General features: G+C 35.9%; 1 protein-coding gene across 2 annotated transcripts in view; it reads right to left on the reverse strand.

The window, feature by feature from the left end:
* Window positions 1-15,908, reverse strand: part of LOC147408790 (Phosphatidylinositol 3- and 4-kinase family protein with FAT domain-containing protein) — a 30,269-nt gene extending 14,361 nt beyond the window's left edge. Inside the window, exons 1-18 of one of the 2 annotated variants that reach the window (XM_086421896.1) lie at window positions 15,599-15,908; window positions 14,672-15,429; window positions 13,200-13,325; window positions 13,026-13,111; window positions 11,107-11,215; window positions 10,285-10,380; window positions 10,076-10,138; window positions 9,876-9,935; window positions 8,861-8,929; window positions 6,564-6,645; window positions 6,389-6,441; window positions 6,213-6,311; window positions 4,901-6,133; window positions 3,284-4,282; window positions 2,842-3,177; window positions 2,095-2,353; window positions 1,786-2,008; window positions 608-995 (exon numbers count right to left, since the gene is read on the reverse strand). In XM_086421896.1, coding sequence (XP_086278022.1) covers window positions 608-995; window positions 1,786-2,008; window positions 2,095-2,353; window positions 2,842-3,177; window positions 3,284-4,282; window positions 4,901-6,133; window positions 6,213-6,311; window positions 6,389-6,441; window positions 6,564-6,645; window positions 8,861-8,929; window positions 9,876-9,935; window positions 10,076-10,138; window positions 10,285-10,380; window positions 11,107-11,215; window positions 13,026-13,111; window positions 13,200-13,325; window positions 14,672-15,429; window positions 15,599-15,632 — 5,073 coding nt within the window. In that variant the 5' untranslated portion in view covers window positions 15,633-15,908. The remainder of the gene's footprint in view (window positions 1-607; window positions 996-1,785; window positions 2,009-2,094; window positions 2,354-2,841; window positions 3,178-3,283; window positions 4,283-4,900; window positions 6,134-6,212; window positions 6,312-6,388; window positions 6,442-6,563; window positions 6,646-8,860; window positions 8,930-9,875; window positions 9,936-10,075; window positions 10,139-10,284; window positions 10,381-11,106; window positions 11,216-13,025; window positions 13,112-13,199; window positions 13,326-14,671; window positions 15,430-15,598) is intronic. The other variant, XM_086421889.1, reaches the window with a different exon arrangement.
* Between the last annotated feature and the right edge of the window lie 8,045 nt (window positions 15,909-23,953).

Consider the following 23,953-nt stretch of genomic DNA (forward strand, 5'->3'; position numbering starts at 1 on the left):
ACAGTTCTATGAGTGAAAATAATCTTTCAGCGATCCGAAAGTTTAAATCTTTGAAATCAAGTGAATTACTTGTTTAAGGGATGCATTTGCTTTAAAAATTCAATTAGTATCAATATATTGAATCACAGGGTAGTTTCTTGAATATTTATGAGTAATTTCTAACTAAATCATGGTTCCGATTCAATTCGGAGTTTTAAAATAATGATGAATTTGGTTTCTAAATCTCCGAAGCAAGGTTTGAAATGCATTTGTTTATTTTACTTTGATTGAGATGTGAGTAATTGATCTGGCATAATATTTTAGGTACAATAATCGAAAATAATGTTGATGGCATTTGATACCTGATTCGATTTATAAAGTATGTTTTGATTGATTCAGATTCGATTTTAAAAAAATCAACATCTGGAAAGAGGACAGCTCCTATGGCTTAAGAAGGGTATAGTGATCATTGGAACATTTGACACACTTGCCGAAGAGGTATTTGAAAGCTTGGAACATGTTTGGCCCCCGTACTGGAAATAACAGTCGGAGTACTTTCGTAACAAAAACACTATCTGATATATGTGGCACACAAGATTACAGCTAGAAAACATGCAGTCGGACTTACTTGCACCAAGCTCAATTCCTGTTCGCCTTGTAAACGAGCAATTCTAGCAGGTGATTTCCACACAAGCACCAAGGTATCAAACACAACACGATTAGCCTGCAACCAGTCAGGCATTAACCTAACCAAAGTTGAGATGAGAGCAAGTCCCTGAAAATAAGCATCTGAGTTTGCACCACTCGCTGGATTAGCGTAACTTTCAGTTACAGAGTTAACAACGCTTTCATCATTCATTGAAGAAGCAGCAGCTGGAGTTAAAGATCCCGGTGTCATTGGTTCTTCAGATTTCTGATAGAATTGAGGAAAAGCACTTGCAAGTATCTTTTGTGGTGACTTTGCAAGTTCTTCTCTCAGGGGAAGACCAGCATCTGAACGTATGATATACATAAAACTGAAATGTGCATCAAAAACATTGGTTCATCAGCAGTGGGGAAGAATATGTATGTGTGTGTATATATATATATATATATATGGATCAGGATCCGTGTACACACATATCTACTCATATATCTACAACGTGTATTGTCCTATGTGGGCTAAAAGTTTTGGATTGAGCTGATTTTTTATATGGATGATCTCTATGAAGAGGATATCATCCTCGCCAAAAATCAGCTAATTCTAAAACTTCTAACCCCATATTTACGAGTTGAAGAATCGTGGACCATCCATTTTTTGTAAATCACTTTTGACGAGGTTAAAAATTTCAGATTGAGTTGATTTTTGGTGAGGATGATCTCCTCATCACAGAGATCATCCTCACCAAAAATCAGCTCAATCCAAATTTTAGCCACTAAGGACAAAACACGTTGTAGATGTATGAGTAGATATATGTGTACACGGAACTCAACCCTATACATATATCCTCTTTGGGGTTAGGGGTTAAAAGAGGAAAATAATAAAGTTGGAGGGGTATTATTAAAAATATTTGGGGTTAATTCTCTTTGGAGTTAAAGAGGAAAGATAGTAAAATTGGAGGGATATTATTTAAAATAGGAGGGGGGGATGAAGCAGAAAGGAATAAAGTGGGATAGTGTGGACCCCACTATAGCTGGAGGGGATGTTTATCCCCCTCCCACCCCAAACCCTAGCAAAGTGGGGTCCACCGTTGTGTTTTATTATATATATATATAGAGAGAGAGAGAGAGACATTTTCTTTTATCTCAGCATCATTTTAATCTTACCGCCTGAAGTATCTTGGTTGATTTAACCGATCAAGAAAATAGTCAATCGCATCTGCAGCATATCGATTTAAGAATTTAGTGAGTGGAAGGCGATAAGGACTGTTCATTTCACTGTAAAATTGCCCTTGGGGAAGAGCCTCTTCCAAGTCCATGGTCAGAGACACAAGTTCATCTAGGAACTTTCCTGCTGCTTGAGGGAGCAGATGGAAAAGCTCGATTATGGCTGCACAAGACAAGAATTGCAATCTTTTAATGCCAGTACAACAAAGTTTTACGATGATCGTAAATATTCAAATACTGAATGCTTACCTGCCGCAATTTTTGGTTCCTCACCAGCTTTCCATGACTTCTGACATAGTGCAAGCTTCTCTGGTTCCAACCATTTCTTAAGGTGTTCCAGCAGTTTGCCGCCCAAAGTAACATTAAACCAGCTGGCAAGAAGTTCAAGAAGGCGGGCTAGACCTTGTAAAAGAGGCATGCTGAGACTCTTTGTATGAGCCAAGTTAACTAAAATAGGCCTAAGACTGCTCTGCAAAAGCTCTTTGGGCACCCTTTGCTGTTGAACAACCTAAAAATACATAACAAAGTTCCATAGTATCTAGGATTAGCGCCCAAACAATACAGAAACAGAAGGGAGCAACCAAGTTACCCTCCTGATAGACCATAAGGATGGCCTACCAATGTTGTAATACATATCCTTGGGTGACCCACCATTTGATTTATCCAATCTAAAATATTTCTTACACTAAATTGGTTCAAGAGGATTCTCAAATAATCTAATTTGTGTACTTTTGTCCTGGACCATCACCAAATCCATTAAAAACATCCAAATAACAGATAGCAAGATCATGTGACCGAATTAATTATTCAGCTAGGAGAATTCATAGGTTGAACATATCAAATGGTGTGTGTCAACCCCCCAAATTACACAAGGGTACCACAAGATCATTGGTAAACTGCCCTTGTGGTCAAACCAACCAGAATTGATTGATGATGGATTTGAAAAAGACTCCACAAACTACCGATCAAAAAAAAAAAAAAAAGGACTCCACAAACCTGCCGTAGCCCCTCCTTTGCAACAGCAACAATTTCTGGACTCCGGCATGTCAATGACTTGAAAAACATGGAAATGATCTTGGCACGCAATTCAGAATGATTTGGTGTTCTAAAATCTGCCCATGCCATTACTGTACAGAGTAATTCAATGCAAGCAGTTCTAAGCTTGTTTAAAGATGTGGCCACCTTTGGGTTCATGAATTTCACAACCCAAACAGTCTCATCAGCCTCAGCAATTTGCAGAGCCTCTTGTAAGAAATTAACCAAATCTGGAGTCAACTTAAGAAGGGGGGGCCTCAATGCCAAGCAAAAGTTCAAAGCTGTTACTGTCCCAACCTGTACGAGTGAGCAAATATGTCATGCATTTAAGTAAAAGAAGAGGTGTGTGTATATATATATATACATAGAGAGAGAGAGAGAGAGCCCAAGGTGGCAATTATACCTGCTGATCAACATTTTTTGACCGAAGTGGCCGCAATATAAGAGGCTGAAGTAAAGGTGGATATAAAGGCTCAAGCAACTCAGACACCTCGCTACCAGTCCTACTAGCAAGAAGTGCCAAGCATGACTGCACACTCTTTCTCACACTTATAGATGCATTAGCATTAAACAATTCTGTTGCAAGAAAGTCAACAACTCCTTGAAAGCTTTGTCTGCGGGTCTCGTTATTTGCTTCATCAACGTTATTCACAACACGAAGAACCTGTGTTAACACTTGACTTGTCTCATCTTGCTCTTTTTTAGCATGGATAGGAAGCCTTTTGAGAACATATACAAGACCACGGACTATTCTTACTTGGAAAATGCATAATGTCTCAACAGTGACTTTACCGACCAGTGCTCCGAGCCCCATCACACCTCCAATTTGGGCTTGCCACGTATTTCCATAGCAGCAATGCAAAAGTCGAGGCAACAGTTGCTCAAACACAGGGATCCGAACACTCGGTGGTGGTGAATATACAGGGTTTGTGGATGGACTAGAAACTGTCATGGGAGTACCAGGACCTCCTCTTGAAGTAAGTACGCCAGCATGTTTTGAGCGTGCAAGGAACAAAAGTGTTTCAGAAAACACATTTAAAGCGTTTAGAGCAGCTTTAGCATGAATCCTGTTTTCATCGGCTAGAACATCCACCAGCGCGTCTAGGAATATCAATGGATCCAATTCCTTCAGATTAGAATATGTCATACTTTTTGACCTGGAAATCATATTATTAGTTGATGAAAGCACAGGACCATGCTGGCCAGAGGCAAACACAGAATTAGTTGAAGAATAGTCCACATGAAAAATCATTGCAAAATGACGACAAACATTTGCAACAAAATCATCCTGGGGATCATGGAGATCTGGTTCGGCACTGGCAGCAATAATGGTCATCAATAAAATCTTAAAAACAGATTTCTCAGCCATAAGTTGGGTCTTAGTCTTTACGCCCAAATCTGCCTGTAAAAAGTCCATTCAACAAATTAAATTGCAAATTAGAATTAAGGTTGATTCATCAACAACAAAGAATGTAGCTCAACAAAGAAAAATGAAATTGAAAGGCATAAATAAGAGAAGAAATCTATTACATTTTCTTTAACAAAAAACCAGGAAGAGATTTAACAATTAACATACCAAGCAAATTTAAATCCATGGAGACATCAAAAGATGGTCTAAAAGATCGGGGAAAGATCAATGAAAAGATTTAGGTGGGTGTTTCTCTTTATTTTATAAATGCAGGAGGACGTAGATTAAAAAAATTCAATGAAAATCTTCGAATGAGAAGAATGAAGTAACATGAAATATAATTTAGTTGACAGGAAGATGGTTTTTACAAGAGTGGGTACTTGGAAGGTAATTGGGGTCATTTGAGATTCGGTGTCGAATCTAAAATTCTTCAGAAGAATGTCGTGATATTATAAGACAGCGGAAAGTAAAGTAAACACTCCCAAGAGCTTTTCACTTAGATTATTTTTATCGGTACAAGGCATTTCATTGCAACTGATAAAACTAAACAAACAATGATATAGCGGTCAAGAAGACCACCAATAACATGAAACAAGTTAGATCCAAACAAACCTTCTCATCCAATGTTTCAATCTGACGCAAGGAAGAATCCGCTGAAGAAACTAACAATGTTTCCAACAGTCCAGGTGTAATGCCCTCACCAATAGCATTGCTTCGCAAATTCAGCTGAGATGACAAGCACACATGAAGGAATTTTAAGGCCTGCTTTCGATAAAAAGCATCCATGCCAACACTGTTTTGCAAGACTGCGGCTACTGCCAAGGTAATGCACCGGTCCAAAGGCACCAAAAATGGGGTTGATGGCTCAAATGTAAGAATCAGACGCAGACCATGCTCAGGGTTCTCCTTGCACTCAAGTGCCAAGGGTTCCTTGAGAAAACGCCTGTTACGACCACCTAGCTTACCAATGAGTTCCAAAGCTTTTTTACCAAAACGATAGGGTGCAGGCCTCAAGTGAGACCATAAAGATAAAATCACCTCCGACATAACATTTGCCATACTTGGTTCCAAAAAGTCAGGATTCAAACTATCAATCCAAAACTCAAGTGTCTTTAGACCTATATGCACAAGATCTTCACTTCCTTTTAGAGACAAAACTAGAGGCTTCATAAGACGAGGAAGGTGAGGCAACAAGGAACTTAGACGTGCTGGTAAAGTTAGGCATAGCTCCAGTACAAGGTCCTTCATATCTTCGCCAGTGGGACCCTCGACCATAGCCAGTAACATATTTAGACAAGGTTGCAATGTAGGTATTAAGTCACGCAATAGAAGTTCAAACTTGCCTCCATGAAGTGCTCGGAACATTGTACGAAGAAGCTGCATATAACCAAGTGGCCTGTCAACTTCACAAGCATTTTTTATGCAAACTTCCATGATAACAGGCACATGAGGCTGTAGAATACGTTCACAATCTGAAGGAGCCTTCGCAACAGCACCGAATAAACACTGAAATAGGTGCAAAACAAGTTTGGAAGCAGGTGTATCCGGATGCTTCAAAACATCAAGTTTGCTGCTGACAAGGTAATTGACTAAAACATCTGCAAAGGGCCGAAAAACCTTCGGTGCTTGAAGAAGTGTAGAGAATATGTGAACCAACTGGCTGTTGCTAATCATGCACTCAAACAGTTCTTGCATACACATAGAAAACATGTCCATAAGATCCCGAGGCTCCATAATAGCTAAAATCTGGGAAAAAAGTTGGATCATTTCCCTCTCCTCATCTTTGTCCTTGAAGAGAGCCAAACAATGGACACCGCTCTTCAGAACACCAGAGGCCTTCCGAACCTTCCAAAACAAATGTCACAGACAAATTAAATACTGCCAAACAACCAAGAATAACAAAATTATCATTTATTCCAAATACCTCATCTTCTCTTAACCCTTTGAATACTTGAGGAAGTGGAACACCAGATGATGAGGGAACCTGCACTTGGGGGTGTGCTCCATGTGTTGATGGTGAAACCTGAAAACCAAAGTTGCATAAGAGATGATGAAGTTAACACCAGCACGAGTGGAATTGTTGATTATAGGATTCAAAACCTGTGCACGGGGTAAATGGGCATGTGTGATGCTCCAGATTATGGTCTTCATTCCTGCAGAGCATATCCAACCAGAAGTATTTTACCAAATAATCTTATAAGAGAAGGAAAAAGATTGGTGAAGAACAGTTCAATTAGAAATTTTGATTATTAGAATAAAATGAACTCATCGTTACCCATAACCAATGTCTTAATTAAATGTTTACAATCGATGACTTCCTTAGAATGCTCCAAAGGGGGCTGCAAATTTAGAACTGCCTGCAACAGGAATAAATATCAACAGAAAAGGGGTCAAAAAGCAAACAGGCGCTATATGTCTATATCTAAGACAAAATACAGCACATATGTCCTGTAAGCAAGTAAATTTCGGTTTCTAAACAAACTCCTTGTAACCACATACAAAATTAAATAACGAGTAAGAGAATGAAAATTTTACTATGGCACATGGGAAACAATCATGTTATTTTCACTTTTCATGCCTCAAACTGCTAGCTAAGAAAAAAAAATTGAACTGAACAATGTTCTGTGGATCACATTTGCTTGTAAAATTCAATAGAATCCAGATAATGTATCGTGAATATTTTTATAAGGTTCATGAAATATCAAACATATTCTTAGAATATATTTTAGATATTAATAGCCCATGTTATTTATAGATAGTAAATAAAAGGCCAATAAGTTTGTCTAAGCATGTTACAAAATACAGACCAAACATTGGAAGGAAAATCATTAAAGCAAAATATAGGGAGGAACCGATGGGTTAAGAAAGCTAGTGTTTAGAAAGAGATCTGCAAAGTTGCCTATAACTCAGTAAACATATTTGGTTCAAGGTGAAAAGAGAAAGTCATGTTTGTCTCTGGGAGGACCAATGGTGTATTGATTCCCCTCTTTAGGAGCCTTTTCCAGGGTTGTACTTGACATCCTCAAAAAATAGGATGCCTATATCGTCCTTCAGGATTCTTAATGGCAGGGATGTTTCTTGGGAGTTTGGATTCAAAAGAAGCTTCATCAACTGGGAAATCACTAGGCGGCCTCAGTTATCAATCTCTTATCTTCCTATGCTCTCTCTATCAAGACGAAAGATCGTAGAATTTGGGAGGGTAGTAGGGAGGGCATCTTCTCTGTAAGGTTATTCTACTACTTCCTTGAAGATTCCTCGGGTGTCTCTTTTCCAGTTTTTGTGATTTGGTCTCCCATAATCCCTTCTAAAGTCGATAAACTCCTCGCCATTGACCATCTTAGCTCATGGGGTGTTATAACCGTTGATTTTTGTTTCATGTGCAAGTTGAGTGGGGAATCCATGGATCGCCTTCATAGTGATTACTCATTTAGTTTGGTTTTATATTCTATCCTTATTCAATATTACTTGGTGTCACCCCCGCCCTATACTTCTTTTATTGCAATATTGGAAGTCCACAACGTTTTAGGGTAGAGAGGATTCTTCGGATACTCATCCCTTTGCCATTTGTTGGGGCTTGTGAAAGAAAGGAATGGATGCCAAGGATTGGAGCAATCATCCCATAATGTCATTATTAGCACATTAGGTTTGATTTGTTATTGGTGTAAACGATTCAAAGAGTTTAGATGTTTCTTCTTTGAGGATTTTATGCGTAGGTGGGATTTAGTTAGTAAAGGGTGATCTTATCTTTGTTTTCGTTGTACTTTAGAGTCCATCTTGTCCTCTTTATCAATAAAAAATTTAACTTATCAAGAAAAAAAGTTTGTTTCTTGATTTTTCACTTTTCTCCATCTCATTAAGAACATTTTTACAAAACCAATGGACCTCTGCCTCAACGTGGTCCTAATCAAACATTGAATTCTTGACAAATACTAAATTCCAACTTGTTATCCACAAGAAAAAACATATTTACAACATTTCTGCAATGAAGCAAACAAAAAGATTTGCCAAGTTTCCAACGGGTAATAGAAATACTTTTGGTACTACAAGTCGCGCAAAGGGTTGTATCTTGACAATTGATTAAAGCAAGTACCAAAGAAGGGAAAAGACACATCCGAGAATAAACAAAAATAAAGGAAATTAGGGAAGGGTACCCCAATACACAAATTATTAATGAACACCAGTGTTTACCTAAGAAACTGCCACATTATTTGTCTTAGGTGAGTATAGGAAATATGAGGATCAGTCCTTTAAGGCTCTAACCACTCTCTGTAACATTCACAAATCTCCAGAGACACTAATCTTTTCCACTTGCCCATTCTATAAAGTTGACAGAACCTCCCTCAACCATTAGAAGCCCATCAATAGTTTATTTGAATATTTTAAGTCCCCATAGTATCAGTCTAGCATTAGTTACAACTCCAACATGCATGTCCTCCATCATTGTAAATATTAAACATTTGAAATATAGAAAAATTCATTACATATAGGATGTGAAACCAACTCTTGGAGAAAAATTTGTGAGACAATATAACATAAAACTGAAATCAAATGCAAGAAATGTTTTGAAATAACCTGCACAGGGAGTTCAAGCTTTGACCTCAGTGAGGACCGATCTGTTCCTTCTTCACCTTCGTCCAATAGCTAGTTCAAGCAAAATACAATACTAAAAATGAAACTTCGACTCTCATGATTAATATAAACAAGAAAATAAATTTACAAAAAAACTCACCAAAGCTTCTCATAATGTAACCAAGGGCTATACAAATAAATAGAAAACGAGCGTTAAAAGGAATCAATGAATGAAACTAGCCTAGTGACATACTAAATAAGCTGATCCAAGCAAATTCCCCAAGTACAACAGAAGGATGATTTCAAAACTTTAATCTTGCATCTGGATTTGCTCTTCCTTTTTTATGTTGGCATTCAATGGATATTTGCTTTATTATTATTTATTTTTTTAATCTTTTTGCATATAATCCTCATTTATACTTCTATGGAATAAACCCAAAGCCTTATCCCAAGGATATGAGTTCAGCTAAACAAAACCAAATCCATGGGATAACCTTTGATGATGATGATTTGTTGAGTTCATAGACGTAAGAAGAATAAGGATAATTAAACAAATGAATGAGTAAATCATTAAATTATCAGTTAAGCTTCACCTAGGCATCACCTCACCTAAAGGATCCCCTATAGCCTAGGTGTAGCCTACCACTTTTGACTACAGTAGTCAAAACACAAAACTGAACTGTTAGTTAAATACTTTTTAACTTCAAAAACATGGCTATGAAAATTGTAGGTGAAATAAAGTTAAAAATTGATCCGTGATAAAAATATAAAACTGATCCAGATGAAAACAAAATTGACTATTGTCAAACACAACTTTCTCCAACAAATGTCGCATCCATCAGTCAAAGCATGCAAATGAACTCTCCGTTAAGAAATTCTTAACTTCACAAAGGTGGCTATAAATTTATACCTGAAATAAGTTTAAAAAATGATCCCAAACTAGAAATATCAATCCAATCCAGATGAAAACAAGGATGACTATCATCAAACACAATTTTTTCAAAGCAATGTTGCATACCTGAGGTATGGTGCGTTTAAAAGTGCCAAACTTCCCCACAAAAGAATCTAATATCCGCCCCTATGGAGAAAGACAAGTTATGCCATTTTAGAAAAACCCACAAAATAAACCACTAGCAAATTTATGCACATCCAACCAATGATACTAAGGATATTCATCAAGTGTGAAAGCTGTGAGAATAGGGACAACGAGAGTCAAACCAATAAAACCCGTGCTTCATCCATCATCGGTTGGTCGACCCCTTTCTCAAAAATGGGCTCCACCTAGAAAACCATGAAAACTGCTCCATTATACTTTCATTTCTTTGCCAATTACCACATCTATAAACAAGTCTTAAAATATCCAATTCCAACAAATATGGAAATAAAACTAGCTTTCCTTGCCATAGGAACAGAGGTCATATACTCACCAGATTCAACATTAGGCGGGCACAAGTAGTATGAATGCTGAGGGACAATGATGCATCATGCATGTTACTTGAGAACAAGTATATGATTCGCGACAACTGCAGCAAAGGAGTGAAAATCTGTTATAGTTCACATGTACTATGAGATTAAGAAATAGTTCTTGACAACTGCATAGTGATACAACAGTGTTAACTGCAACAGGAGAGAGGGGAGGGGGGGGTATTTTTGGATTTCCTTTCAATCAACAGCAATATCGATGTCATAATCAGGAAGGTATGAGCTATTAGAGGACCAACATTAGAAATATGCCTATATATCAGATCTAAGAGTCGACAAAGAACACTATTAATTAACATAGTGATAATAAGCACAAACGCTTTTCTGTCACCCATGACCAAAATTCCAGTAATAGTGTTCAGCATGTTTCATTCTTCATAATTACAAGAACAAACTAACATCTTTAATGTCAATAGATTCAAGAGGCAGGAGGAAATCACAAGGCGAATATTTTAACAGAGAAAATACCATGAAAGACCTACATTAAATTGTCAAACCAACAACACTTAATAATGTCTAATATAATACTAAACATTATAAGATCCATAACTCAAGAAGAATCACAGGAACCATTTAATTTAAAGAAAAATAACAGAAACAAACACAAGCATGCATTCAGTATCTTGAGTCAAAAGAAAGAGAAGTCAATAATAGGGACACCAAAAAAGCTAAACTAAAGTGAAAAGAGAGAAAAAAAAACAGTACAACCAAGCATCCATCGCCATAAATCAAGAGACTTAAAAATATATAAATAAAAAAATAAAAACCTGCGACAAGGAAAGGTCTGCCCGAACATGATGAACAATTTCTGCAAGCAGACTATAAGCCAATGGTCTCAATGTCTCAAAGCAAGCCCGACCAGTTCCCACTAAGACCCTAAAATACAATACGATCCAGTAGAAGTAAACAAAATATTCGATGATAGGAGTAGCAATTGAACAAATTCAGATATGTATTCACAAACAATGATAAATGTGGAGCATGACAAAATAAAATAAAAAACACAAAGCATGTCTTGAAGAGAAAGAAGTCATTTATTTACAATACTAAGCCATGGCAAGAGAACATGGAAAATAAACATTGAGCATAGGAATCTCCATCTGAAAAAGTTGACTCAATCTTAAAATCAATTACCAGCACTAAACAATGAATGCGGATTACCAATGCCTTAAAATACATTAAAAAATTGTTCAAAGGAAACCAGAGAAACTTAAAAGTGTTGTGTTGTAAATAGAAATGCTTGGTTAACTAAAAATGATTTTTTAGATATGAAAATAAATTTAATAACCGACAGAAAACAAAATCAAGACCAAGGGCTCTCTTCCTATTTTGATAAGCATATTGTATTACTCTCTTTACAGATATTGAAATCTTGGCATTTTGATAGGCATATTTTATCATTCTCCTTATAGATATAGAAACTGGTAAAAATCCAATAAGCAACGACGAATCTTACTTAGTGTTTTTCTTTTTTTTCTTTTTGTTTTAGATCTTATGTTTTTGCCTTGGTGGTTCCATTTATTGCTTTCTATTTTCTTGGACAGTCCCCTCAACCTCCATTTTTTTTGTTTCTATGCTTTTTCTATTAATGAAACCTCTATACCTATCCAAAACAAGTGGGCAGGCATAACCATGAAATGTGTATAATCATTAATAAAACGTTAAAAAGGGAGTGGATTATCTTTAAACAAAAGTAACAATAAACAGGATATTAAGTTTCCTATTGAGGATAGAGGCAAGCCACAGAGCATTTATACGATTACATCTCTAAAGAAAGATAGAGGTGTGCTCTGTTACAAAATTATTAAATGTTCAACTAAGACCAGGAAAACAGCCCCTCCTTGCTAGCTATGCAAGTCCTTCAGATGCAATGATATGTTCTAGTCTTGGTTATCTTGGGGAATTGCTTTTAGAAGGTCGAAGTCCTTTAGAACCTTCTTCCTTTTGCCGTTTGCCGGAGCATTTGGAAAGAGAGGAATAGTAGGATCTTTGAGAACAAAGAAGGCACCCTCCAGGACTTATCTTTTGCCGTGCTTGGGCTACTCTTCTTGTTCTTGTGGGGCGAGTTATACAAGGAGTTTAAGGGTATCTTCTTCGAGGATTTCCTTGTGAGATGGGTCTTGGTTTGTAACCTAGATCCCCCTTAGATTGGGGGCTGCTGTTTGGTTGTTCTTTGCTTTTTTATTTTCCTTTTTTCTCTTTGTATCCTCCTAGGTTGGTTTTCTCGACACCCCCCCCCCCCGGCCTCTTTGATGGAATTATCTTTATCTATCCAGAAAATAAAATAAAAAAGACCTGAGCCCATTTCCAGTGCAGTCAAACCAAATCCAGACAACTCTCACCGACCATTAGTTTAAAGATAAATCAGTGGAACCATCTACTCGACTGGTCCAAAAATGGTAAAGAAATATTGATCGGAAACTTCCTTAGTGTTGATTTGTCATTGATCTTACTAGGCAAACAAGAGGACAACAATATGGAAATGTGTTTACAGTTAAAACATATTGATCCGTTAGAAAGGCAAGTTAAGCGCTCTAGATGTTCAAAAAAATGTATAATTTGTGTATGCAGTTCAATGAATATTTCAATTGGAATAGCAATTTATGCAATTCTGTAAACCATCATAATTCAAGAAGAAACAAATTTCATCTAATGTGGCAGCTCCATAATTCTTGCCCAGTAATACCTCTCTTCTAATAGAGTGTCAATCAAAGGAAATAAACCCCGCTTAAAATCTGTACCAAGAACGTGCTTCAAAGCTACTAGCAATTCCTGTATCAAACATGACACATTTCACTAAAAAATAGATAAATAAAAAGAATCAAGAAGAGCAACAAGCAACCACGCAATAATCTCCCACCTTCCGAATGGAAACAGAGTCGGGACAAGTGACAAGCAGATTAACAATGCTTTTACATATACTTTCTTCATGTGGCCTGATATGGTCGGCAAAACCCTTCAGCAGGTAAGTTAAAAAGGAGACTGTCTACAATGAATTAAAAACAGAACATTATTACCCACTGATCAGTTGAATGGAAAACTGATAAAAACAAGTTAAAAAAGAATTGATCCCACTAAAAATATTTAAAATGTCCTTTTAATTTTATTTTTATTTTTCGATATGTTACATTTATAGGTTTCTGTTTTAAGTTGCTACTGAATTTCATTTTTATGGTTCCTACTTGTGCTGAATACTAGTATTTCTCTTGAAAAGGAATAAATTTTGAATGATAGTTGGTCTGGGACCCTTTAGAACTCTAGACTTTGTTAAGGTTTTTTAGCCTATAAAAACATTAGTCATCGTGCTTGGTGTCTTCTTCACTGAAAGAAGACTGTCTCCCTCAACCAGGTAAATCTGGGAAAGTTTCAGGAAAATTCCATGGATTATACAGATGATGTTTTTGGGAAGAAACCCAAAATCCTAACTTCAACCTCCCCAAAAGGCTTATCTTGTTCTTGAGATCCAAAGGTTGAAGATGAAGGACAGAGGGGGGGGTGTTAATCGGCAACTTGCAGATTAATTAGTTGATTTTCCAATTTATACAGAGAATTTTTTGAATTTTTGAGAAAAAACAGTCGAATTTTGTGACAGTGACCTGAACTAGTAAGATTAGATGCCTCCTCAAAAGAAGGAAAGCCAATATAAATAGAAACAATTTATTAAGTAAGGGCTTCTTGGGTAACAACAATTATATCAAAAATATTTTGGGCCCTAGAAAGTAGAAACCTTTTTTTCTAAAAATATTTCTAACAGACACATATTTCATTAGTCTATGGATTATACAAATGCCATTGAATATTCTTTTCATGATGTTATAAGTGGCTGTTTCGATACAAGTAGTTAGTTGCTCAATTGCCTCAATGATTTTAGCATTAAATTTACAATAAATTTATCGCTACAGCCCTGCTTAGTATGCTGCAAATCATTTGCAAATGCAAATAATTTTCTGAAATCAATTTTATTGGTGCTTGGTTACACAATGCAAATGATTTGCATAGCTCACCCAAATTCTTGAGAAATTTCAGTAAATGATTTGTGACACAAAATGTTCCACAAATCATTTGCAAAATCATAATGAAATTTTTTATTGCAAAAATCAACCAATCACAAAAAAAGATTCACAAGTGATTTCCTAATGGTTACCAAGCAATGGTGAATCATTCATCCCAAACCATTTGCAGTGTAAATCATTTGCAAATGCAAATGACTTGTAGTGTACCATGCAGGGCCTACAAGGTTAAATTAACTTTTGGTATTAAGTTTCTAGAAGAAAATTATGTAAAAATTGTTCATCTCTCAACACAGCACAACACAACACAACAAACAAGTACCTTAACCTGGGCACCCTTCAATTCAATGAAGTGGTTCTTCAACTGAGGAGGAACCTTTTCAGGACCCGGAACAGATATGGCAGCAACCATCAAAGGCAACAAATGAGGAATGTTGGTCTGAACAAGCCGCCCATACAGCTGGAATAAAAACATCACCACCAACGGACTCTCTGTGACTATCTTGAACGAATGGATACTAGGATTGAGATGCCCACCGCCGATGTACCCAGTCGTCATCGTTGTCATTGGACCCGAATCATCCAACAGCTTATTATCATCTCCGCCTATAATACTACTTGCCTCACCAGCTCCACTTGCCCCACTGGCCCCCGGCCCTTCTTCGAAGAAATAACTAACAGTCATTCTAAAATTCTGATATATCTTACAAACGAAATCAAGGAATGGTTGAACCTCAGCCTCGAGAGTGGGTCTAAAATTCCGTAAGAGATCGAAGATAATTCGGATACAAATTAGGCCATTTTCCTCATTATCCGTAGTAAGAACTTGCAGGGCAACCTTCAATAGGTCTTGAACAAAGGGGCGAAGCACCTCACTGTGTGGGAGACGATTAAGAATCTCAACGATTATATTTCGAAGTTTGTGCTCTGGATCATCCGTGAATTGAGGCCTAGTTATCTGCGTGAGAATTATCGAGAAAGCTCTGAAGTAGCATTTCAGGAAGTTGAGGTACTCGGCAGTGTGAGCGATCTCCAGACTGTCTCGAACTTCCATTGCCATCTGAAGCCTTGTTTGGATAGCTAGAAACAATTTATCCCAATTAACACAAAAAAATTCAAAAATACACACACGAATTACTGTCGAAAAAATCAATTTTTTTAGGGAACAAAAAAGAAATGAAATTGAATGAAACTTCAATTACAATAAAACACGAAAAAAATCATAGAGAGAAGGTGAGGGGTTCGAAACCTACGGAGGTCGGGTTCGACGAGATGGCGAGCATGTTGTTCGAAGTTTTGAACCGGGCTCATTTTTAGACTTTGGAGTTGCTGAGAGGGGCGAAACCCTGGCACTGATTGTCCTGGAATCGAAGAGTTTCAATTTGTTTTTTGTTTGGCTTTCTTTTCTAGGTTTTCTGGGACGAACTGAGTGAAAGACGAAACCCTAGCATTGATTGTTCTGGAATCGAAGAATTTCGATTGGTTTTTTGTTTTGGCTTTTTAAGCATTTCTAGGGTTTATGGCCGAACTGAGTGAAAGGTACGCTTTACTATCTCTCTCTACTGTTTCTGCATGGAAGTTTTTCCCGAGTTGGCAGAAAACTCGCTTCGAATCAGACCGGACAACTGGGAATGATACTGTAGAACATCTGTGGGTGCCACTTGACACGTGTAATAATTTTATTTCTAATAAGGAGATTGTAACGCGTCGTCCCTAAACAAAAAGGACTTTTCTACCCTTCTCTCAGAGTTGAGGCTTCCCATCAACACAACCGTTGGGATTTGAGACATTAAAACACTATTTCTAGGGATTAATAAATTTTATGAGAATCCTCAATCGTCATGTTGGCTAGCTTTTTTCGAATAAATAATGAGATTGAGGTCTGTTTCCTGAGTCATGATAATATGACATCCCCTCTGACACATACACCCTACACCCCATTGCATAATTATAGATCAGTTGCTCGAGATATATGAGAAAAAGATTTATGGTTGTGCATATCCTGATGCAAATGATCTACGATTATGTGTTATGAATGTAGGGGGCATGTGTTAGAGGAGAGCGTTAGAAAATCATTACACTTGTTTTTTGATTGTAGACTTGTAATTGGATTACTTTTATGAAAAATGCTAAAGTGACTTATTATGACCATTGCGTTCCACACTGAGTAGACGTGGAGGTGTGCTCGTAAACTTTGATGTTTTTCCTTAAGACGAAATCTAGAAAGCATCTATGGTTCTGAGAACACCTCCACATCAGTTATGTTAAGCAATATCATGCATAGTCACTCTATTTTTTTTCTTAATTTAAGAGTCGTGATGAATGCATAAGATAATGTTATTTGTTAGATACTCGAGAATTGAACAAAATAAAGATTGACCGAGGCTTGTGTTGAACACAATGTCCTTAAGATAATTTTGTTCCCGTAACTTGATGCCCACAGATCAATGAATAATTGTCTCACAGGATACAACAATCACATGTGCAGAGGCAGCACTTCAATCTACAGGTCTAACGAACCAAACATTAAGTTTGTACTCTAAAAAAATGTATACGAGAAAACAGAATGCAAGTAAGTTAAAACAGTAGAGAAGATAAATTTTTTGAAGGAGAAAAACTAATGTCGAAATGACATATTAATAGAATATTAAGAGATATGGTGTCTCTTGGAAAAAGAAGGTTCTAAGAGACATAATGTCTCTTGGAAAATGAAAGGTGTCTCTTAAGAGACAACCCAAAATCAAAAGAGATCCCTAACTGGATGAACAGGCACCTATGGAAATCAATAAGTGCTCTAACTGGACGGTGATAGGAACTAAGGGGTGTGTCCCTTCAAAAGAAAATTCGGATTTAAGTCCAAGTCCAAACCCAACACGTAAATTAGTAAAATGGGCCATCGCACACACCCACGTGAAGTCAAATTATCGAAATTTATACCCCCCTGCATGCATATCGTGTGCACGCACACGTATTAAGGATTTTTTTTATCGATGATTTAAATTCTTCTTGAGCCCATGGGAAATTTGTGTGCGTACGTGAACTTATCCAAGTCTTTCTCTCATATTCATTTAAGTGATATGAGAAGTTCTATATAAGAACTAAACAAATTTATTATTCCTATCCGATGTACGATTAAAGAATTTTACTAATAAATTCAATAATTATATTACAACAAACCATGGCTAGTAGGTATTGTTTGGAGTCGATTTCTCATTCACCCAAAATAAAATTTTGACAACTAAATACATGAAATTATTCTCTTCAATGTGAATAATAAGTTTTCAAGTGGTCCCGCCTCAAATAAATTGTGGGACCCACTTAAGTCGTACCTCAAATAGACCCACTTGATCATAAAAATTTGGAAAAAACTGCAGATTTTTTCCAATAGATAAATCATACGCGGTTGAAGTGTCAATGTATAGATCTTTTTCTTTAGGATATACAATGAAAAAAGATATGCAGTTTTGTGCCCTTGCCACATCAACCACGTATAAACAATGTATTATTTACCTTATGCATTCATCATTATTCTTACTTTAGTTGCTGCATCATCTTTCTAATATAAATGAATAATGATTTTCTAACACCCCCTTTGACATATGCCCCCTGACGTGGCATGTGCTAGAACCATAGATTCTTTTCCATGGGTTTATGGATGAACTGAGTAAAATGCTCGCTTTACTTTATCTCTCTCTATTGTTTATGCCTAGAGGTTTTTGCTCAATTGGCAAAAAACTTACTCCCAATCAAGCGGGGTAACTGGAGAAGATATCGTAAATTAGCAATAGGACCACGTAACATGTGTTGCACTTTTGTATTTTAATAAGGAGATTGTTAGCTTCCTTTATGAGATGATTCTGTAGTGCATCGTCCATAAACAAATAAGGCTTTTCTAGCCTCCTCTCTATTAGAGAATAAGATGCATTGTATTAAGATGCATGAAATATATTGCATCATTGTTAGTGTATCTCATCACAAATGGAAGGTTGTGACAGAGGATATTCTAGAATATATATTAAAAGTTATAATATATCAATTAAGATATTATAGAATACTTATATTAGGTAATTTTCATATATCTTGATTGATGTAATGTTTATAAATATCATGTTGGGGCTTTTGTAATATTCATCCAAGAATTTTCAATAAAATCATTTATTTTACATGGAATCAAAGACTAAGCTCTATCGAGAGCTTGATCTTGGTGTGTCTTTCTTTGGTGATGGCGCCACTGACATTGTGGCGCCATTGCCGGACCTAAATCTTTTTTATTTTCTTATTTGCTATTATTCTAGGTTTTTTTTTTAAATAAAAATAACAACTCCTATATCTCTAAAAATCTCCCAATTTCACACATTCGTGTTACACGATCTCATTTTTTTCTATCTAAAATCTCTCCAACAAGAATTATTTTATTTAAATCGCACGATCCTACTTTTTATGCTTTTGGGATAGATCGTGACAGATCTGGTCTAGCAAGCCACCAGCTATGACAAACTCAAAAATAGTGAAATGTGACAATGATAGGCTTCATAGACAAACCGTGACCACCAACAAACACGATTGACACTTTGATGGTCAATGAACATATCTATTAATAAGATCAAACAATTATTCAACAAAACCAACTGCATATCCCTTATTCAAATGATCATGCAATTGCAGGAGTATGTCAGAGAATAAGATGCATTGTATTAAAATGCATGAAATACATTATATCATTGTTATGTATCCCATCACAAATAGAAGGTTATGATGGAGGATATTATAGAATATTTATATTAGGCTATATTGGTTGATGTAATGTCTATACATATCTTATTAGGGCTTTTGTAATATTCATCTAAGAATTGTCAATAAAATCATTTTTCCTACACTCTCACGGTTGAGGCTCCCCATCAACATGATTGTTATGATTTGAGGGATTAATACACTTTTTCAAGGGATTAACAATTTTAATGGGAATCCTCAACTGTCATGTTGGCTAGCATTTTTCAAACAAATAACAAGATTAAGGTTTGTTTCTTGAGTTATGATAATATGACGTCCCCTTTGGCACACACCCCCATCACAAAATCGTAGATTAGTTGCCTCGAGATACACAAATTTTTTTTTATTGTGATTATGCATATCCCGAGGCAAATGATCCAGGATTCTATGATGAGAGCATGGTGGGTGTGTGTCAGAAAACCGATACACTTGTTTCTTGGTTGTGGACTTGTGGTTGGATTACTTTTAAGAAAAGTGCTAAAGTGGCTTATTATGGCCACTATGTTCCACACTGAGTAGACGTGGAGGTGTGCTCATAACCTTAGATGTTTTTCTTCGAGATAAGATATAAAAAACATTTATGGTTCTCCACGTCAATTGTGTTAAACATTATCTTGCACAATCACTCTATCTTTGTTTTTACTTTAAGAGTCATGATAAATGCACGCGGTAAATTATACATAGTTTGTACGCGGTTGACTTGGCAAGGGCACATAACTATATATCTTTTTCTTCGGGATACACAAGGAAAAAGACATGCGATTTTTGCCTTTGCCACATCAATTGCATACAAATGATTTATCGCATGCATTCAACATTATTCTTATTCTTATTTTAATTGATCTTTCTATTATAAATGAATAATGATTTACTGGCACCACCCTCCCCCCTTAACATGGCATGTGCTAAAACCATAGATTATTTTCCTCGGATTTATGGATGAACTGAGTAAAATATTTGCTTTACTCCATCTTTATATATTGTTTCTACATGAAGGTCTTTCTTGAGTTGGCAGAAAACTTACTCCCAATCAAACGGGACAACTGGGAATGACTCTATAGAACAACAACGAGGCCACGTGACACGTGTTGCAATTTTGTTTTCAATAAGGAGATTGTTATCTTCCTCCATGGGAGGATTTTGTAGCTCGTCGTCCCTAAATAAATATAATTTTTCTAGTTTCCTCTCACGGTTAAGACTCCTCATCAACACGACCATTAGTATTTGAGGGATTTACACACTTTTTCTAGGGATTAACAATTTTCATGGGATCCTCAACCGTCATGTTGGCTAGCATTTTTTCGAGCAAATAATGAGATTGAAGTTTGTTTCTAGAGTCATGATAATATGACGCCCCCATCACATAATAGTAGATTAATTGTCTCAGGATGCATAAGAAAATAATTATGATTATGCATGCCTCGATGCAAATGATCTGCAATTTTGTGATGAGAGCATATGGAGGTGTGTGTCGGAGGGGAGGTGTACTTGTTTCTTGGTCGTGGACTTGTAGTTGGATTACTTTTAAGAAAAATGTTGGAAGTGGCTTATTACAACTACTGCGCTCCACATTGAATAAATGTGGAGGTGTGCTCGTAACCTTAGATAATTTTCCCCAAGACAATATCTATAAAACATCTATGGTTTTGAGCACACCTCCACGTCAATTGTGTCAAACACTATCCTGCACAGTCACTCTATCTTTGTTCTTACTTTAAGAGTTGTAATGATTGCACGTGGTAAATCATACGCGGTTGATGTGGCAAGGGCACATAACCATAGATCTTTTTCTTTAGGATACACAAGGAAAAAGATTTGTAGTTCTGTGCCCTTGCCACATTCATTATTCTTACTTTAATTGCCGCATCATCTTTCTATTATAAATGAATAGTGATTTTTTAACGTCTCCTTTAACATACCCCCCTAACATGGCATGTGCTAGAACCATAGATTATTTTATTCGAGATACCTAACTGTACATATTTTTGGGGATGTACAATTGTGTATCCTGAGGGAAAAAAAATATAGTTCTAACCCATGCCACATCAGGGGGCATGTGTTAGGGGGGGGGGGGGGGGTCAGAAAATCATTATTCATTATAAATTTATAAATAAAAGAGATTTACTAGGCATACCTATCTGTTGTGATTCTATTACAAAAACGCGGTCAGAAAATCATTATTCATTATAAATTTATAAATAAAAGAGATTTACTAGGCATACCTATCTGTTGTGATTCTATTACAAAAACCCCATTACTTTATAAAGTTTGTTATTGGACAAACCTTACTTTATGAATAAGACTAGCATGGCAAACATAATATGATTTCAAATCTTACTAAGGTTCGTTAGGCCCACATAGATTATTAAATTGAAAATCCAAAATCACAAACTCCAAGATTTCACAGAATAACTTAGATTCAAAAAATGAAAAATAAATAATTGGGGTTGATTGAAGGTGTTGAAAATGGATGTCTACCGAACTCCCAATTTAACACTAAAATTCAACGGTAAAATTAACCTTTTTTTTTCAAAGTTGTAATATTTTTTTTACAATTGTTTACGTTCAAAAGGATTGGTGTGTTGTAAGTAAAAGTTGATGTACCAATAGAATCATCCTAAATATAAATACATACCAAGTATCTGAATAATTTATTTTCCTAGGAGACATGATAATCTACTCTCTTTTTTGAACGCTCCCTCCACAGAATCGTAGATCCTTTTCGTCAGGATACACAAGGACAAAGGTTAATGGCTATGTGAATTGTCAGGTTAGAGAACATACAAAAAAAGAACGCCAAATTATCATAGTTCTTTTTATTTCTTCTAGAGATCTTATTTGAAAAATAATGAACCTTATAATAAGAAGACAAAAAGCATAAAGAGGAAGATGGATGAGCATAACGAATGTTTGAAGAATAGGTTTTTAAAACCAATAAAACATGTAGTTTAATAGAAAGAAGGTGGGAGAGAGACGGGGGAAATGAATTTTTCCATAGGTTTGCAATTTCTTTGATGGAAAAAACATGTGGTTTCTATTGATTTGAGTTGGTTGAAATAAAAAATTATATTTTTTTTCATGAAAAATGAGGCGGTGGGCCTTTGCATCCCTTTAATTCTAGATTTGTACATGATTTGTGTGTGTGTTGCATGTGTGTGGCACTCTACAAGACATGACACGGGATCCCACTTATTGCATTGCTTCAACCAACCAACCATTTAAAACTTACCATAATTTGTTTGCATTAACACCATGATAGATACCAACATCGTAAGATTAAAATTATCATTATATGTTTTAGGGAATGGGATAACACGAGTTAGATTGTTGATTGGCTTGTTCGCTCCCCCATTTACATTAGAGACACTTGGTAGAATTTAAGATAGTGATAAATGGGATTGCCAAGAATCTTTGGTGTAAGTCAATACTAGACACCATTAAGGGGAGGAATGCATAAACAACAACAAAACGAATGGATGATCATATGGGTATACTCACTACATCCCCTCCTAGGTCGTTCCCTAGTATGATATTAAAAAGGAGGCATGAATTAAGAGATGGGGCTTCCTCATATTGAAGTCTTGATCTAAGAAAATAATTATTACACGGCCATCATCGAGGTTTACATAGGAACTTAAACTACCTTGATACCACTTAGCGATAATATCTTCAAATCCTAATTCGCAATATTTGTAACAATATTTTTCATCCTTCAACACTTACTACTTTTTTCTTGCTTTTTATCCCAACTTTAACTTCATCAAATCCTTTCTTTCAATTCAAAATCATCTTGGGAGAAGGGGGATGTTGTGGTTTGTGAAGCCTAATAGTACTGGTCAACAATGAGGTACTGGAAATCAAGTCAAGAATATTGTCATAATTTCACATAATTAGGTTTATGGAGTATTTATATTTATCGTTTTGGTAAAAGGGTATAATATGTAACTGTGAGTTTTCTTGAGGGAATCACGTAAAATCTCTATAGTTCTTTGTGTGATTACATCTTGGATATATTTTTTGATTTGATTACACCTATTTTCTTAACAGGGACCTTTGAGTAACACTTCCTGCCCTAGACTCCTTCACCTCCAAATTATATGCACTCGGATGTTGGAAGAAGAAAAAATGCGTATTGGTGAAAAAAAATATTGGCTACTCCCACTCGATTTTGATCTATTAATGTGTTGCAATGAAAAAATGGTATGGTAATATTCTCATGTGAAGAAGGTGATATTAGTTTTAGCCCCACCAAAATGTAAGTTTAGGTTTGCCCTTGATCGAAAGTCAAAGTTGCTTTTTATCGATGGTTTAGAGTTCATTTTGATACACATAAAAAGAAATTTTTTGACTTTTGAAAGTTAAAAAGTTATAAAATCTGTTTGATCTCGTTTTAGAAAATTACTTTTAAAAAGTGAAAAACCCATACTTTTTAAAAAATGAAAATAAATCATTTTTTATTTTTTAAAAATTGCTTTCTTCTTAACTACTTCCTACTTTCTATCTAAACAGGGACTTCAAAGTTAAATTTTTATTTTTATTTTTAAAGTTTGAATTATCAATAATTTTTTTTAAAGGAATTTTTAAAAAAATTAATAATTTTTCGCTAAATCATCAACAAAAAGCATCCTTGATTTTTTGTCAAGGATAAACATAACCTTGATTTTGCAAGGAGGTAAACCTAATATCACTAATTTTGCAAAAGGTATAACTAAACTTAAACTACCCACTAATTTTTTTTTCTTCATAAATCTAATTCAAACCAACAGCACCCATCAATAGAGTACATCTGTACATGTATTGATGGTCTCGTAGAGGAGTGTGGGTCACTAGATCG

Source organism: Akebia trifoliata, chromosome 2 (genome assembly GCF_017979445.1).
Source record: "Akebia trifoliata isolate Shusen 1 chromosome 2, ASM1797944v1, whole genome shotgun sequence".
Taxonomy (NCBI): Eukaryota; Viridiplantae; Streptophyta; class Magnoliopsida; order Ranunculales; family Lardizabalaceae; genus Akebia; species Akebia trifoliata.